Raw genomic sequence first — 18,320 nt, 5'->3', positions numbered from 1 at the left:
TAGAACAGGAGTTATATGCTATTATGAAGGGGATATTTCCAGCTCTGTAAGGGGTCCAGCATGCTCTCCTAGTCATGCAAAGGCGTGAAAGATTGGATTTTAAAGCAGTGACAGTCTTAGATACAGAAATCCTTTTACATTGTTTTTAGAGGTTTCAATTCAATGGTTCCCGTTGAACCTTAGACAGTTGGACTCATGGTAATTAAGGCACCTGCCTTCACAAGTAAGTGGATATAAGAAACAATCCCAACAGATATATTTAAAACTCTCCCAAATTTAAACTTTTCCATAGTGTGACATATACAGAATACATGACTGAGGCTTGTTAATAACTCACTCATAGCTTTGCCATTTGTGAGTAAAACAGCCTAATAAAGTTCATGCTGATGAAAATTTTATCCCTTCACATATTCCATTGGCAATCTGGTAGTGAGCTGTGACCCCTATATTTAGGTTCCATTCTGATCTTGAGACCTTGTTTTGGAAAAGCTCTAACACCTGTATTATTTGTGGTAGGCTTTTGAACTATGGCAGGAGGAAAGCCCCTTGGTAAGGAGTGCCCTTTCTTTGTCCAATGAAGTTCCATCTAGGTTTTGGTTTGATATACATTTTGAAACTTGCCATTTCTTTTCTCTCACTTGTATTTCTAATGATTATTTTGGCAGCAGGCCAAAAATAATTGAACATGAATGTCCTAAATAGTCAGGTGGCAAGCATTGCACTGGGAATGCCTGGGAATGCTGCAGAGGATGAGTTGGTTTGGGTCCCTGTCTCTCCCCGATCCCTAACCAAGCATGTGGTCCCAGAGGCCTAGCTCTTTTACCTCATGTATGCTAGGAGCTCTCTCACTGCCTGGCATTAGAGGGAGAGGGTGGGGGAGAGAAAGCAAGGCTTGGCTGTCTCTAATAACCCCCTCCAGAGTGAGGTGTTCCTCCACTCATGGATAACAGCCATCTCCTGCTGCCTGTTGATACAGTTAGTCCTGTAGCTCCAGTGATAGAAGTTTGTGCTGAAGGTACAGGGTGTTCAAACCCTGCTGATGATGTATGGTTGCGAGGGGGGGTGTCAAAATTTGTTTTTACCTTTTTAATAAAAAACAACCCCTAGGAAATTATGCTCAAAAAGCTGTAGTACAAGAATGTCATTTAATTTGCAAAGTCTAACACTCAAAAATTAGAAAGTGCCAGACTTATGCTTGCTCCTGCTACCTTAATTCTGCCCCCTTGTATGCGTACATTATAGTATAGATTCTCCTCTTTTTCCCCCTTACCCCCACAAAACCCTAATCTCATGAGGTGCACAGGATGGACACATGGTGGGGCAGAATTAAAGTTGCAGCAGCAACCTTAATTATGACACTTCCCAACTTCCAAGTGTTTGTCTTTGCAACCTAATCAACATTCTTTTAATATAGCTTTTTGTGTGTAATCTGTAACATATATACAGTAATTTTTCTCTGTGCTATACAAATTCCCTTTGCTATCTCAGACTAGCTGTGTATCAGTAAAAATTCTTGAATTTATATAACAATATCCTTATTGTAATAACCTTCCTTCAATTACTATTCTTTGTAGCCAGTCAAATATTAGCATGACCTAGGCCTCTTATCATGTAGTTTCATTATCATTAGAGGCAGTTCTTTTTTTAGCTAACTGCAACGTAAAGGCCTCTTTGACACGGTTCCAGAGCTGTCAAGTAGTTTAACTTGTCCTAAATCAAATTAATACAACCTTCTAAAATACTCCAAGTGAATGATACTAATGAGCTTTCTTCATCTTGAGCATCATGGATTCTTGGTGTTTGAAACAAATGAGTTGGCAACCCTTCTGCCTCTTATTTATTTTTGTCTTGTGCTAGGTTGGTACAGAATGATCATTAATTTGAATCTTCCTAGCCAGATAAACAATGAATGCCTTTTTCAAATACAGTCTCTTTATTTATGCTAGTTTATATAAAATCAATTCATATTCATTATCGTGAATTCGTTCATTATCAAACATATTTCAATTGTTAACAAATAAGACTAAATTGTGTTTTATGGTGTGCAGATCTGCATAGCAAAAGAGAGTCCCTCTCTTCGTTAGTGTTTATGTGGGGTAGCCAGATAGAAGACTGTCCTAGTCAAGGATCAGAACATGCATGGAAATTGAACTACCTTCTTAAGCAAAGATGTGATCCTCTAAGGATTGGGATACATTAAACAGGAGGGAGAAAGCGGAACTGGGTTCCCTCCACTTCTATATCCCCCACCCCCCTGTTCTGCAAATTAAAAAAACACTTGTCTCAAAAACTGGTCATTTTATAGCCACTGAATTCACTCAAAACAGTGTATCCATGACACCAAACAGTAATGTTTAAAAGCAAATGCAATTCACTTATACGCTACAGTACATGGAAAATAATGATAAATCAGCCTTGGCACCTTGAATCCAAACTGGTTAGAAGGACATGCACTGATAAAAGGTTGAAGAGACACTGTCAAGTTAAATATACTGGGCCTGATTTTTCTGACACCTGAAAAAATCAAGAGCAATTTGATTGAAGTTAATGGAATTACACTGATGTTAGCAAAAGGAGAACCAGACCCCATTATACATAATAACACCTTCAGGAAATTCTGCTCTCACTTCAATCAGTGTAAATCTGGAGTAACTCCATTAGCTTTAGTGAAGAGACTCTGGATTTACACTGGTGTCAATGAGAGCAGAAAATGGCCCCTTGTCTTTTCTGTGCAGCATTTTAATATTTCTCAGAATTTAGAGCAAAGTCAGCCATGCTTTAATGGTGCATAAAGACACCTTCCAGTCAAACAAATGGGTTGCCATAGTAATACTAAGAATTAAAGAACCTTATTTTTCTTGATTTACATAGTTGAGTGCATGGCTGCACTCACAGTTGCAGGTCTTATCTTTTATATGGTGACATTTTATTTAAAGCAACACAAAATGCATTGTACTGTAGTATATGTAGCTGTAATACAGGTACTGTGTAAATCCAGATGTAGGACAAGATTTTCAAAAGAGACCAGTGACTTTGGGTGCCAAACTTGAGACACCTTCAGGGTGAAATCCATGAATGAACTTACGTGTTGCAATGCTTACCATCGGGGCGCTTAACTTCTAGGCACCTAGAAAATCACAGATATCATTGTGATCCACAAAGCTGGGTAACACACTAAGGATCCCTATAAAATGAATAGGAGTACTTGTGGCACCTTAGAGACTAACCAATTTATTTGAGCATGAGCTTTCATGAGCTACAGCTCACTTCATCGGATGCATACCGTGGAAACTGCAGCAGACTTTATATATTCATATTCTCTGTGTATATATAAGGTCTGCTGCAGTTTCCACGGTATGCATCCGATGAAGTGAGCTGTAGCTCACGAAAGCTCATGCTCAAATAAATTGGTTAGTCTCTAAGGTGCCACAAGTACTCCTTTTCTTTTTGCGAATACAGACTAACAAGGCTGTTACTCTGAAACCTATAAAATGAATGGGAGAGATAGGTGCCTTAGAATGTGATTCACAAGAGCTAGAAAGCTAGGTAGCTCCTTGCCTCAGCTAACCTGTGGGAGGTGCCCTCGTGCTAAGCCCTGCCCCTTTCTCTGAAATAGCAGCCTAAGTCCAGGCTGCAGGGAGGAACCTATATTTGCAAACGATCCTCAAACAGAAACCCTGCTCCTGGCCCTAGGGGCCTATGTAGTTTCTTCTGCAAATGTGTTAGATGACGGCCTCGCTCCACACAAAATGGCCAGAAGAAGAGGGGATGGTGATGCCTCTGCCCTATCTTCCCCTGCCAATAACTTTTAGCCCAGTGGTTAGAGCACTCAGTTGGGTGTGGGACACCCTGGTACAATTCCCCCCTCTCCCAGAATGGGAAAAAGGATTTGAATAAGGGTCTCCCATCTCTGAGTGTTCTAACCACTGAACTATGGGATAGTCTGATGTGGGGTTTTCTCCTGTTGAAGATCGTCCACTGAGGATAAATAATGAAAGAGTCATAGGGCCAGATAAAGAAGGAATGACTATATAGTCCAGTAGTTAGGGCACCCATGTGGGGATGGGTGGCCAGGAGACCCTGGGTCAAGTTCCTCTACTCCAACTACTCGTGGCTTCACACAGTGCCACAGCTGTGAAATGAAGTTGGGTCTTCCACTACTCAGTTGAGTGCTCTAACCACTGGGCTAAAAGTTATAATGTGGAAAGTGGTGGCACCATCACCTCCTCCTGGCTTTTGAATGGGGCCTGATGTGTTACGTGTATTCAGCGGATGCACACTGTGTCTGCACTCTTGGGTGAATTAGGTGGTGGAACAACTATCTTCCTCTGCTTCATGAATTGCGCTGGGGCTTAGGTGGGAGATAGGCATCTGGATGCCTAGAGGGAGGCAGCAGTACACATGCCCAGAGGCAAACACTTTGGCGTCTAGGGAATTTTTACTTTGAAAAACGTAGGCATTGAGTGAGTTAGGCACCTACAGGATTTGGTGGGAGATTTGTGAATCACAGTGTGGGACTTAGGCATGTAAGTCTGGGGTTTAGGCAACTAAGCACTTTCGTGAATCCCACCCAAAGTGCTTCCCACCAGCACTCTGAAAATCAGATCTCCATTTGCATGCTGTTTATTTAAAGGGTGCAACACATACACAAACCTCTCCCTCTCTCCATCTGGAAGTTCCAGGCTTCTTGTGTGTGTGCTCATCTCATCAGTGTGTAAGAAATGCGATCTCTTTGATTTATTACTGAACCTTTCAAGATTCACTCTGTGGAAGTATGATATACAGTTTTGTATAACTATTTGGCAGAGTAATGTAGTGTTACTCTGATATATTATTTACATCATATAAAAAAATTTACACACATTCCTGATGGAAGAATAGATCCCACAGTTTTATATGCAAAAATCCAATTAGAAAAAATTCTGATTTTTGATGTTTATAACAGTGGATGTGTAGCATGCAGTTCTGGTAACAGGTACAAATTTTAAAATGAAATACAATATTTAATCTCCTTAAAATTTTAATTCACTTCAACCATGTTTCATCTCCTGTTAAGGTGTTTATTCATTTCAGTTCTCAGTACCATAAAATATGAATGTCAAATCTCCCATGGATATCTCTCTCTCTTGCTTGCTAAATTGTTTTCTAGCTGCTCTGCATACTTGTTCTGTATTCACAAAGTAAATAAGACATTTACATTTCTGTTTAAAGTTTCTATTCATCACTACGCTCTGTTGGGTCCATATAAAGGAGACTTCCAGTTTTGTTAAAGCAATACTCTCTATGGAGGTTATTCTTTGTTGTTTTATTTCCAAAGAACTCTCACTTTCTCTAAATTGATACTGATATTTACAATGGCACTGTCAAGCAGTTTAGGCCAAAATTTGATTTACCTTTAGATGTCTAGAATCTGATGAGGAACATGCAGTTTTTAAATATCTATTTAAAGATGAACTATGGCCTTTTTAGGTTTTGTACTGAGGGTTTGAATCTTTGACTCAGCAGGCTGGGAAGAAGTTATTCCATGGCTCCACTGAATTGTAGTAGTGTTTGTGGCATGATCCCTAGACTTGATCTTCAGTCACTTGGTCCTTTTAGTACACAGACCCACCTGTCACACCCTATCCTTGCATGCTGCTAGAAAGAGAACTCTGGCATATCAGTATCAGCAGCATTCAGGGAACACAGAATTTCCCTGTGTGACTTTATTATTTGTAAAAAGAAAAGGAGTACTTGTGGCACCTTAGAGACTAACTCCTTTTCTTTTTGCGAATACAGACTAACACGGCTGTTACTCTGAAACCTTTATTATTTGTATTACTCTAGTGCAGGGGTAGTCAATAGGTGGACCATAGGCCAAATCCGGACTGCCAGATGCTTTTGAACAGACTTCAAAATCTTTTATTTACTTATTATTATCATTGGGTTTTTTTTATTATTTTCTCTGGAGTCCAGACCTTGACTATACCTTAATCACAAAATTTGGACCTTGACAAAAAATAATTGACAACCACTACTGTAATATGTAGGAGACCTAGTCATGGACCAGGATTTCATTGTGCTAGGTGCTGTACAGACACAGACCAAAAAGACAGTCCCTCCCCAAGAAGTTAATAAACTATCTACCTTGCTGTCTATCATATCTTACAAGGACCTGACGGCTTCACATGTATTCTCACGTGGCTACATAATCCTATCTGTGAGGAGCAAGACTGCAAACAGATGTCACACAGGAATGTGCAAGCTCCAGCTGAAGACTTGGAATGACACTTGGCATTTTTTCAATCAATGTTTCAAGTCTGTTTTCCTCAGAGCATTTACAACCTTTACTGATAGTTGATCTCCATTCAGGTCTGTCCTTGACTATGTCTTTGAAGTTATCAATATTTATGACACATGAGGTGAGATTCTGCTTAATGGTGTCTTTGAAGAGTTTTTCGTTGCCCGCTCCTTCTGCATTTTCCAAATTTCAGCTCACCACAGAAAACTTTTTTGGACATGTATAATCATCCATTCTGATAACATGACTTGTCCATCTCAGATGAGCTTTGATGATCATTGCTTCGATGCTGGTTGTTTTTGCGCTTTCAAGGATGTTAATATTTAAGACTTTGTCTCACTAGTGGACCTTCAGACCCGAGAGGGGAGAGTGCATGTGAAAATTTTCAAGTTGCTTAATGTGTCTGTGGTAGACTATCCTGTTTCACACCCATATAAAAGGAATGCTATTGCTGCATTGGATATCATCAGTTTTATTGACTGTTTGATTGTGTGCTGGTTGAGTATTCTATAATGAAGTCTTCCAAAGGCCTGGCTTGCCTTTCCTATTTTATTTGCTGTGTCTTGATCCAGGGAACCTCACTTGAGATAGTACTGCGAAAAGACAACAGATTGATACTGACAGATGGGGGAGTGCACATAAACAATTAAGACTATCTATATTGGTCAGGACGATAGGCAGTGGTCTCTGCACAGCGCAGTCTAGCTGTTGTCAAGTGCCTGTGCTCCCACATAGCAATACACGGAGTGTTTTGATGCTTTTCGGGGCGTAGGGCAGTGGGTTTCAACCTTTCCAGACTACTGTACCCTTTTCAGGAATCTGATTTGTCTTGCATATCCCCAAGTTACACCTTACTTAAAATCTACTTGCTTACAAAATCAGACATAAAAATACAAAAATGCCATGGCACACTATTACTGAAAAATTGCTTACTTTCCCATTTTTACTATATCATTATAAAATAAATCAATTGGAATATAAATATTGTACCTATGTTTCAGTGTATATAGAGCAGTATAAACAAGTCACTGACTGTATGCAATTTTAGTTTGTACTGACTTCGCTAGTGAATCAGTGAATCATAGAATCATAGAATATAAGGGTTGGAAGGGACCCCAGAAGGTCATCTAGTCCAACCCCCTGCTCAAAGCAGGACCAATTCCCAGTTAAATCATCCCAGCCAGGGCTTTGTCAAGCCTGACCTTAAAAACCTCTAAGGAAGGAGATTCTACCACCTCCCTAGGTAACGCATTCCAGTGTTTCACCACCCTCATAGTGAAAAAGTTTTTCCTAATATCCAATCTAAACCTCCCCCACTGCAGCTTGAGACCATTACTCCTCGTTCTGTCATCTGATACCATTGAGAACAGTCTAGAGCCATCCTCTTTGGAACCCCCTTTCAGGTAGTTGAAAACAGCTATCAAATCCCCCCTCATTCTTCTCTTCTGCAGGCTAAACAATCCCAGCTCCCTCAGCCTCTCCTCATAACTCATGTGTTCCAGACCCCTAATCATTTTTGTTGCCCTTCGCTGGACTCTCTCCAATTTATCCACATCCTTCTTGAAGTGTGGGGCCCAAAACTGGACACAGTACTCCAGATGAGGCCTCACCAATGTCGAATAGAGGGGAACGATCACGTCCCTCGATCTGCTCGCTATGCCCCTACTTATACATCCCAAAATGCCATTGGCCTTCTTGGCAACAAGGGCACACTGCTGACTCATATCCAGCTTCTCGTCCACTGTCACCCCTAGGTCCTTTTCCGCAGAACTGCTGCCTAGCCATTCGGTCCCTAGTCTGTAGCTGTGCATTGGGTTCTTCCGTCCTAAGTGCAGGACCCTGCACTTATCCTTATTGAACCTCATCAGATTTCTTTTGGCCCAATCCTCCAATTTGTCTAGGTCCTTCTGTATCCTATCCCTCCCCTCCAGCGTATCTACCACTCCTCCCAGTTTAGTATCATCCGCAAATTTGCTGAGAGTGCAATCCACACCATCCTCCAGATCATTTATGAAGATATTGAACAAAACCGGCCCCAGGACCGACCCTTGGGGCACTCCACTTGATACCGGCTGCCAACTAGACATGGAGCCATTGATCACTACCCGTTGAGCCCGACAATCTAGCAAGCTTTCTACCCACCTTGTAGTGCATTCATCCAGCCCATACTTCCTTAACTTGCTGACAAGAATACTGTGGGAGACCGTGTCAAAAGCTTTGCTAAAGTCAAGAAACAATACATCCATTGCTTTCCCTTCATCCACAGAACCAGTAATCTCATCATAGAAGGCGATTAGATTAGTCAGGCATGACCTTCCCTTGGTGAATCCATGCTGGCTGTTCCTGATCACTTTCCTCTCATGCAAGTGCTTCAGGATTGATTCTTTGAGGACCTGCTCCATGATTTTTCCAGGGACTGAAGTGAGGCTGACTGGCCTGTAGTTCCCAGGATCCTCCTTCTTCCCTTTTTTAAAGATTGGCACTACATTAGCCTTTTTCCAGTCATCCGGGACTTCCCCGGTTCGCCACGAGTTTTCAAAGATAATGGCCAATGGCTCTGCAATCACAGCCGCCAGTTCCTTCAGCACTCTCGGATGCAACTCGTCCGGCCCCATGGACTTGTGCACGTCCAGCTTTTCTAAAAAGTCCCTAACCACCTCTATCTCCACAGAGGGCTGGCCATCTCTTCCCCATTTTGTGATGCCCAGCGTAGCAGTCTGGGAGCTGACCTTATTAGTGAAGACAGAGGCAAAAAAAGCATTGAGTACATTAGCTTTTTCCACATCCTCTGTCACTAGTTTGCCTCCCTCATTCAGTAAGGGGCCCACACATTCCTTGGCTTTCTTCTTGTTGCCAACATACCTGAAGAAACCCTTCTTGTTACTCTTGACATCTCTGGCTAGCTGCAGCTCCAGGTGCGATTTGGCCCTCCTGATAACATTCCTACATGCCCTAGCAATATTTTTATACTCTTCCCTGGTCATATGTCCAACCTTCCACTTCTTGTAAGCTTCTTTTTTATGTTTAAGATCCGCTAAGATTTCACCATTAAGCCAAGCTGGTCGCCTGCCATATTTACTATTCTTTCGACTCATCGGGATGGTTTGTCCCTGTAACCTCAACAGGGATTCCTTGAAATACAGCCAGCTCTCCTGGACTCCTTTCCCCTTCAAGTTAGTCCCCCAGGGGATCCTGGCCATCCGTTCCCTGAGGGAGTCGAAGTCTGCTTTCCTGAAGTCCAGGGTCCGTATCGTGCTGCTTACCTTTCTTCCCTGTGTCAGGATCCTGAACTCAACCAGCTCATGGTCACTGCCTCCCAGATTCCCATCCACTTTTGCTTCCCCCACTAATTCTACCCGGTTTGTGAGCAGCAGGTCAAGAAAAGCGCCCCCCCAGTTGGCTCCTCGAGCACTTGCGCCAGGAAATTGTCCCCTACGCTTTCCAAAAACTTCCTGGATTGTCTATGCACCGCTGTATTGCTCTCCCAGCAGATATCAGGAAAATTAAAGTCACCCATGAGAATCAGGGCATGCGATCCAGTAGCTTCCGTGAGCTGCCGGAAGAAAGCCTCATCTACCTCATCCCCCTGGTCCGGTGGTCTATAGCAGACTCCCACCACTACATCACTCTTGTTGCACACACTTCTAAACTTAATCCAGAGACACTCAGGTTTTTCTGCAGTTTCGTACCGGAGCTCTGAGCAGTCATACTGCTCCCTTACATACAGTGCTACTCCCCCACCTTTTCTGCCCTGCCTGTCCTTCCTGAACAGTTTATAACCATCCATGACAGTACTCCAGTCATGTGAGTTATCCCACCAAGTCTCTGTTTGTTTTGTATGTACTCTGTAGTGCTTTGTATGTAGCCTGTTGTAAAACTAGGCAAATATCTAGATGAATTGATGTACCCCTTGGAAGACCTATGTGTACCCCTGGTTGAGATCCGCTGGCCTAGGAGACCTAGTCATGGATCAGGACCCATGGTATAGATGCTGCCATGCTTATGCAAGGGTGGGAATTATTTGTTCCTAAATATTAGTAACTTTTCTAGTGAATTGACTTGGATTGCTGAAACTTTCTTTTCCTAAACAAAGAGCAAACATTTTCTGGAAAGGCACAATTTGTGTTTGGGAAAAGAATCCCAATTCTGTTAAATTCATTTCTATTTCTGTCCCTTACTATGTCAGCTTGTTAAAATAACTTTGAAAAAGAAGGAACACTATCATATAGGCAATCAATCTTGAAAGGGACTGGTTTTCCCATCAATATTTATGTGTTGGATATAGAATGTCACAGAAACAGAGATATTTTTGAATTGAGTATATTTGATACTCGCTAGAGAACAAAAGCTTTAAGCCTGTAAACATTTAAGAAAGTGTGTAACTTTATACACTTTCCCTAGTGCCCCCTCCCCCCCCAAAAAAAAAAAACCAATGGGACAACTTGTGTTTAAAGTTACACACTTACCTAAATCTTTATGGAATCAAGACACAAGTGACTGGAAGTACATGTAGTATTTTTGTTTTTTCATTTTTTTATTATACACATCCTCAAGCCATCTCCTGGACGCTTAAGCAATTCAATTAATGTACTCTATGTGTGAGTTGCTATATGATTTAAAAATCATTACCTTCTTTAGTGCCAGTTTCCCAAACTACTTTAGGAGAGATTGCTGAGTCTCCTACTCTGGAATTTTTCTTATCATCTGTGCAAAACCTGGAAATTATTGTGGGGACTGTTGGAGCACTAGCAATATTTACCTAGCAACACAGAAACGCCAGTAGTGGCTGGACTGTTTGCGTGCTCTTAAACAGGGAACTAGTGTAGCCCTATCTGTTCAACCCAGCAAAAAAATACATTTGCTGGAATTTAAGGGGATGAATGAGTATATATTGTAACTCCAGTTTTTTATCTTTTCCACTATTTAATTGCTTGCACGTTGTGCAAAGACACTTGACGTAAAGAAATTAACTGGGCGGAAAGTCCAAGGTCCTGATCCTGCAATGAATTCTCCCGTGGCGCTTATTGCAGAATTGAGGCTTAAGTGCAGCTTTGCCCTTCCTCAAAAGAAGCCCGCTGGTTTCGGTCTGGCCTGCTAAGGACGCTGCCTGTCTGCACCGACTGAAGGGTAAGGATGGAGCATCATTCTCACCTGCAGCCAGCGGGGCCCCTTTCCAAAGGGATCCCAGTGACAGCAGGTGCACGGCCCGCGCCCATGGAAGTGCCTCTCTATCCCCGCCCCTCCGGCTCTGAACTCCTCGGGCTCTGCCGCCCAGTGAAGCCCCGAGAGGGGGAGCGGCCGGCGGCTACGCTCGCAGTCCGCAAGGGCTGCTCTGTGGCGGGCTGGTGGGTTCACGCCGCTCCCGCGCCCCGGCCAGTGTGCGCGGGGCCCTTGTGCCATGACGACCGCTGAGGGACTCGCCTCTCCCGCGCGCAGGGGGAGGAAGTGACCTGCCCGCAGACCCGGACGGAGGGTGGGGGAGTCTGGCGATCTCGGGGCCCAGTGCGGCACGGCAGGAGGCGCCCGGGCGGGGGGCGGGGAGGGAGTTGTGGCAGGGTCAGCGGCCAACGCCCCTCCCCGCGGGCTCACTGTGCGGCCGGACTGCAGCGGGAGCGTGGCTCGCCCCCTCCCCGGCGGAACGAACCATTGCAGCTCGCCGCGGAGGTGAGGCACCTGTCATCCGCCGCCCGCGCTCGGCCTCCGCTCGGCGGCGGCCGCTGGCAGCGCACCCCCGCGCGCGGGGCCGACGTTCCGCACGCCCGGCCCCCGGGAAGCCGCTGGGCGGGCGGCGGGCTGCGGCGGGGCGCGGGAGCGTTCTCCTCCCCCCAGCTCCGTGTGCGCGGAGCGTGTCGCTGCCTGCAATGGCGCTGAGTAGCGGAGTCGGAGGCTGCTGCCCGCTGGCAGGCCGGGGGCGGCAGCCGCGCGCTACCTTCGCACAGGCGGGTCGGAGCCGGGGGCTGGAGGAGCCGCAGCTCTGAGCGCGCAGGGAGCCGCGGGAGGTGGAAGGAGCCCAGCCCGGCGTGCAGCTCCTCTCCCGGGTAAGGGGCCGTGCGCGCACCGGGGAGCAGGGGCTGAAGTTAGGACTAGGGCGCAGCTTGTGTGCGCGCAAAGGGGAGACATGCCCGGGAGCTTTTGTTTCCCCAGACGCTGTAGCCTGAGCCAGGGGGGTTTATGGCCACGGAGCTTTGCTCCCTGCCGTGATTGCCAGGGCAGCTGCTCGTACGCAAGGTGGTTCTTGGGCCAACGCTGGTGTGGGATCCTCTCGCCTTTCAGTTCGGAGAAACCGGTTCTTCGCAGCACTTCCCCTTTCAGAGGGGTTTGCTCAGTGACGCCAGACAGGATTCTTTTACCTTAAGTTAGCCTTTCTTTTTCTTTTCCTTATAATCGTTGGAAACATCAGCTGGAGTCTGTAAAGGAGGAGGCAAAGGGAAATGATCGGTAGGTAAGAAAAAACTGCTGCACCGCCTCCCCCCCCCCCATAATTGTTGGTCTTTTTTAAAAATTGATCCACAGTAGCAGAGATGCTGCTGCTGCACCCCCTGGTTTGAAGTGGTTTCTATCATATACGGGTTTACAGTTTGGTTCAATGGCTCTCAACACCCCCACTATGCAAATTGTTCCAGCGCCCCTGCACAGCAGTTGAGCCACAGCTGTGGGCAACCCTCTGCTGCTTGTGCATGGATAGCTGGGCTTGAGTTTGGAGGTGATCTAAGAGTGTTCTGTTTCAGGAAGAGGATGAGGAGATTTTACATTAATAGCTGCATAATATTGCTTAGTCTAAAGTAACCTCTTAGGCTTAAAGATTGGTGAATAAATATGTAAGGTACTTGATCCATAATCTTCCTGCTCTAAAGTGCTAGGTGTGACTGCAGTGCTATAGCATTCCTCCCGATGAGTGAGGAGCACAGCAGCCCACAGGCATTGCATTTGAGGCTTGCAGCAATAAGTTATAGCCTAGAGGAAAGACAAGGAAACAGAGGGACGCTAATGAGAGAGATTTTGCTCTCTATTAGTCATGTATTGTTCTCCTGCAATTCTCTGGACTAATGTTCAGGCTGGAATCAAACCCAGTTCTCATCCTTTACCTTAAACACCACTCAGAGCCTCCCTCTCTCCCCCCTCCCCACTAAGAATCTCTGAATTCATCATGTTGGATCATGTAACTTTCAATGCAGTTTATTATATTTAAAATGCAGCCTTTTTTGGTTTGGCAACTCTGTGAGTGTGCAGATGTGAACTGGAAGATTGAGATTTAGCCTGTAGCTCCATTTTTTGCAGTTCACTAAATGCTTCCATGCTCTTTGTCATGTTAAAATAATACAGCAAGTGGAAAGGGGCAAGTCTTACTAAATTTCACTCCACTATTTTCAACACTAAATGATACCTTTGGGTGCAATTTTTCTAATTCTTTTGAGCTGTTGTTTCATTGTTGAATGATCGTTCTCTGCATAGAAACACCATTAAAAGCATACTGTTGTGTAGTTCAGAGACATACTATGTGGAATCGCAGTGTTAGCAGCTCAGGGAAGCACAGTCATCTTGTTTGCATGAAGTATTTCGTGCCCAGACATAAATAACACAGAGATTTTAGTTCTCTTTATTTTGTCCTTTACCATCTCCAGTCAAAAAGTTTGACATCAATGAAACATTGGTGACATCATTTTCCTTGTAATTTTATTCTTTGTAATTGTGTGTTTCACCTAGACAAATTTGTTTATGTTGTAATATGTTTGTAGCATACATATGAACATCATAAAACTGCTATGTTTCATTGTCTCATAGTGGCATGTTAACTTGTACTTGGAAGGAAATTTACTTTTATGTGAGCATACAGACTTTTTCAGACTGTCTAATTGTTGAATCTTTAGCAAATTGAGTCTGCTGTAGAATTTTAATACATATGTGTGTATTTTGATAATGATGCTGTGTGAAGGATGAATCCTTGCATTTGTTTGATAATTTTTATTCTAAATATCAGTTGTCTCAAATAACTTTATTAAAATTGAAGTAATTGATTTAGTTTTGAAGAAATAAAAATGCGTGACTCGATTCAAAAAGTTGTACTTTCTGTTGCAGGTTAAATCTACATTTGTTCTGGAAAGCCATCAGTCTTGCCACTTTGTTTGCTGTCATGGTTGCTTGCACATATTTAGATAGTATCTGTCAGAATACCAACTGAATATGGCCCTGATGGAGACCAGTGACACCTGAGAGGCACTTTCTTCTCAACTAGAATCTCACTAGTAACAGAAGACTGAGAGTGGTATATCAGTCATTATGTACATTGGTTTTGCACTCCTTAAGTAAACATGATGAAAACAGAGTCTTCAGGAGAAAGATCAAACCTCCGAAGTGCTTCTCCTCACAGGAATGCTTACAGAACTGAGTTCCAGGCCCTAAAAAGAACCTTTGACAAACCTAAATCAGATGGAGACCAAAAAACGAAAGATGAAGGAGAGGCCTCTCAGCAGAGCAGGGGGAGGAAATATGGCTCAAATGTCAACAGGATTAAAAACTTATTTATGCAGATGGGCATGGAGCCCAGTGAGAGCACTGGAGTTACCCCTAAAACCAGAGCGAAAAGTGGTCCCCTGTCTCCTCAAAGAAGAATTAGGCCCAAAGAATTTGTGGAGAAGACAGATGGCTCAGTTGTAAAACTAGAGTCTTCAGTTTCAGAAAGGATTAGTAGATTTGATACTGTGCATGATGGTCCTTCCTATTCCAAGTTTACTGAAACTCGAAAGATGTTTGAGCGAAATGTTCATGAAATGGGTCATTCCAATCGCTATTCCCCAAAGAAAGAGAGAGTAGTTTCCAATGAACTCCAAGATGATTGGTGTAGCTCAAAGTCTAATAGAGGCAGTACTGATTCATTGGACAGTCTTAGCTCAAGGACAGAGACTGTCTCTCCAACAGTGAGTCAGCTCAGTGCAGTGTTTGAAAACACTGATTCACATAGTGTAATCGTTTTAGAAAAGTCTGAAAACAATGAAGAATACTCTGTAACTGGTCACTACCCACTTAACCTGTCCTCTACTGTTGCAAATCTATCCTCCTCCACTGTTGCAAACCTTGATGGATTCAGTCCTTTAAAAGATGGTAATGCCTGGTCTTCACCAGCCAAACAGACTACAAGTTCAGTATCTGCTGAGACCTTTCAGCAAAACAGTACATCTTCAACAATAAGAGAAGAAGCTTCTAAAAGCCCTTTGCCAGTATCAAAAACAAATGAAGAAATAAGGAAGAATAAGGAAGCAAGTTATGATCCTGTTGATTTTTGTGCAGCAACTAAACAAGAATTGGCCAGCATCATTAACAGTGAAAAGCGTGAAGAATCCTGTACCAGGACTAAGGAAAAAATAGATTCAGAAGTTTCTTTACAACAAAAAGAACATTCACAAAATGCAGAGAGCGCCTGTGTTGGCACTGGAGCTGTAGACATACCAAGAAACTTGGTAGCAGGTGGTGATTTTGCAGCAGATGTAGCTTCAGATGCTACTGAATCCCACTATGATGATGCCAGTGGAAAGGAAGTCCAGGAAGACTTGAATAACTTTCAGAGTTCACATGTATATATGCACTCTGACTATAATGTCTACAGGGTGCGATCAAGGTATAATTCTGATTGGGGAGAGACAGGAACAGAACAGGATGATCAAGACGATAGTGATGAAAACAACTATTATGAACCTGATATGGAATATGCTGAAGTTATTGGATTGCCAGATGAAGATGAAATCCCAGCAAACAGAAAAATTAAGTTTAGCAGTGCTCCAATAAAGGTAAATTCCTTCCCCTGAACTTTGATTCTTATTTGAGCTTAAATTTGTTCAGGGTAGATTTTGACAGCTGCATCTGGTTCTGAAAAGATTACAGAGGTTCTTGAGACTTTTTTTATTGCAGCTGGCAAGTGAGCATAATTTCAAATGATTTAAAGGGAGAAGAGTTCTGATGACCCTGTCTCATTTCCTAGTCTACTTTATGGTTGATTAAATCAGCAGAAATTGAGAATGAGCTTCAGGTTTGTGAGGCTTTGTAATTTAAACATAAATATATAAATAGCATAGTGAAATATAAAAGGTGTCTATATGGTGACCATCATATTTACATTATTTTTGAAATTTAAAAATAACTTCTGCATTCCAAACAGCTGCTCTTACTTTAAAGAACATCTATGAAGAATTAAAGTTACTGGAGTGAAATACTGTATGGTATGAAATATAATGTGCTGTTGAACAGCGACTGTGATCCACTATTATTGGATCATTAATCTTACTTATCTGCATCAGTAACCTTTAGTTGCTAGCTTCTTCACCAGTCAGTCTTTCTTCATGCATAAGTAAAGTAGGTATTAGTATAAGTGCTTCAGCTTCTTAGGTACATTGACATATACTAGAGGTAATTTAAAGGTCAATCCACTGAAATATACTTGATGTAAAAACATTGTTAACAATAACATCTAAGAATGTGGACTGCTTCAAGTGTTTTAAGTTGGGGAAAGAGTAGGGGGCACAATGACTTGTTACAGCAGCATTTTACCACTCAGAATCAGGGCTGAATTACTCATAGGTTGCAAGTGAAGTGCATTTGATAATCTCAGTGTAGTTACCAATAGACACTTATCCACACTGAAAAAACACTAAGCTATTTGGCACACGTGACAGTCTTTAAAGAGTCAAATACTGGGCTGGTGCAGACTAGGAGAAAAATAAGATTCTTTTTTGAAAAGTGACACTGTAAAAATGATTTCATCTTGTTTGACTCATCTGCTTCCTCTGTGTATTTTGAGACGACAACTACTTAATTTAGTGTCAAAAAAGAAACATTTTGGAACTTGTCCCATCCCTGTGGATCCAGCTGCTCGTGAGTGAGCTGGATTCTCTTCTAGCTCACACATAATCAACACAGTTGTTAACTAAATTCCCGTTACAGGACCAAATTCTGTCCACTGTTACACCTATTCAATCCCATTGAAGATGTGTCTGATTCTCCGCTACCTTCCCCCTTGTATAGTCATTTATAGCTATGCGGAGTGGATGCTAAACACTACCAAATTAGAAAGGGAGCATTTTAAGACCACTTTTAACTGGTGTAAATGACTACATAAAAAGGAAGACCGTGTTCAGTTGGACTGAAGGGGTTAAACAGATATAACTGAGGGCAGAATTTGGCTCTGCAATTAGAACTTTGAATCCCATTGAAAGCAATAAGATTAAACAGCTAAATATCAGACATGCCAAACCTGTGAAAAAGGCACAGAAATTGGTCTTGTCTTTGGCTTAATTTGCTTGTAAATTGCTTCTTGGCTAGTTTTTGGCTTGTTGCTTGTTTGGCTTGTAGCTTGTTGCTGCTTTTTTTTCTTTTCTTTTGTATTGGCTCTCGGCAAACAGGGGCAAGGGGGGAGAGAGTCAGGGATGCACAGCAGGCCCACCACAGTTCCAGACTGCACCTTGGGGGGGATCTAGTCATATAGAGTGTTGGGGTTCTTAGGGATTGTTTTGGCCTTGTTTTGAAATGGGATTAGCTTGATTTTTGGCTTATTGTGAAAGTCAGGGTGCTTATTTACTGCATGGAAGTTGGCAACTGTGATATATATTTGGGCAGAATTTGTATTATTGGTGGTGATGCAGGAGTCAGGAATAACACATCTTGATTTTCACACCCTTGGATAGATTTGCAAGCCTGTCAGGTAGAAAAATAGTCTCTTTTTTATTTGTGGACGTAGCAAATTTGATCTAGAAATCGCTATGTGGCAGTAAACATGGAATTCAGTGAAGTGTTAGTAATTGTTTTAAAAATTTCCCCAAACTGAAATGTATAAAAGTAAGTATTTATAAGACCAATAGAAATGTTTCCAGAAATTTGTTTTAAAAATTCCAGTGCAATCTGTTGTTTTAAACAAATAAACATTTCTCTACCATGGTTGAAACCTAAACATTGCAGCATTAGGAATCTGAAAGTGAAACTGACTTCATTGATTTTTATTGTCTGAGTTGCAAGAGATGCACAAAGTAAACAAGAACATAAATAGAAACAAAAC

General features: G+C 42.7%; 1 protein-coding gene and 1 long non-coding RNA gene across 15 annotated transcripts in view; one reads left to right on the top strand and one right to left on the bottom strand.

Annotated features, from left to right (window-relative positions):
* Positions 1 to 4,952: 4,952 nt before the first annotated feature.
* On the bottom strand, positions 4,953 to 11,739 carry LOC142071191 (uncharacterized). The gene is made up of 3 exons (XR_012667235.1): positions 11,432 to 11,739; positions 5,804 to 6,873; positions 4,953 to 5,703 (listed from the first exon to the last, which is right to left on the bottom strand). It is a non-coding gene; the product is annotated as an uncharacterized LOC142071191 (long non-coding RNA).
* An 82-nt stretch (positions 11,740 to 11,821) lies between these two features.
* The window catches only part of PPP1R9A (protein phosphatase 1 regulatory subunit 9A), a 251,202-nt gene continuing 244,703 nt past the window's right edge, over positions 11,822 to 18,320 (top strand). For 4 of the 14 annotated variants that reach the window (XM_048838178.2, XM_048838172.2, XM_048838171.2 and 1 more), the window contains exons 1-2: positions 12,043 to 12,718; positions 14,357 to 16,062. In XM_048838178.2, coding sequence (XP_048694135.1) covers positions 14,590 to 16,062 — 1,473 coding nt within the window. In that variant the 5' untranslated portion in view covers positions 12,043 to 12,718; positions 14,357 to 14,589. Of the gene's footprint in view, positions 11,945 to 12,041; positions 12,719 to 14,356; positions 16,063 to 18,320 lie in introns of those variants that run through there. The other 10 variants (XM_048838179.2, XM_048838170.2, XM_048838167.2 and 7 more) reach the window with 7 other exon arrangements.

The sequence above is a fragment of the Caretta caretta genome, chromosome 2, assembly GCF_965140235.1.
Source record: "Caretta caretta isolate rCarCar2 chromosome 2, rCarCar1.hap1, whole genome shotgun sequence".
Lineage (NCBI taxonomy): Eukaryota > Metazoa > Chordata > Testudines > Cheloniidae > Caretta > Caretta caretta.
The sequence above is the reverse complement of the archived record's forward strand: the minus strand, read 5'-3'. Positions and strand labels throughout refer to the sequence as shown.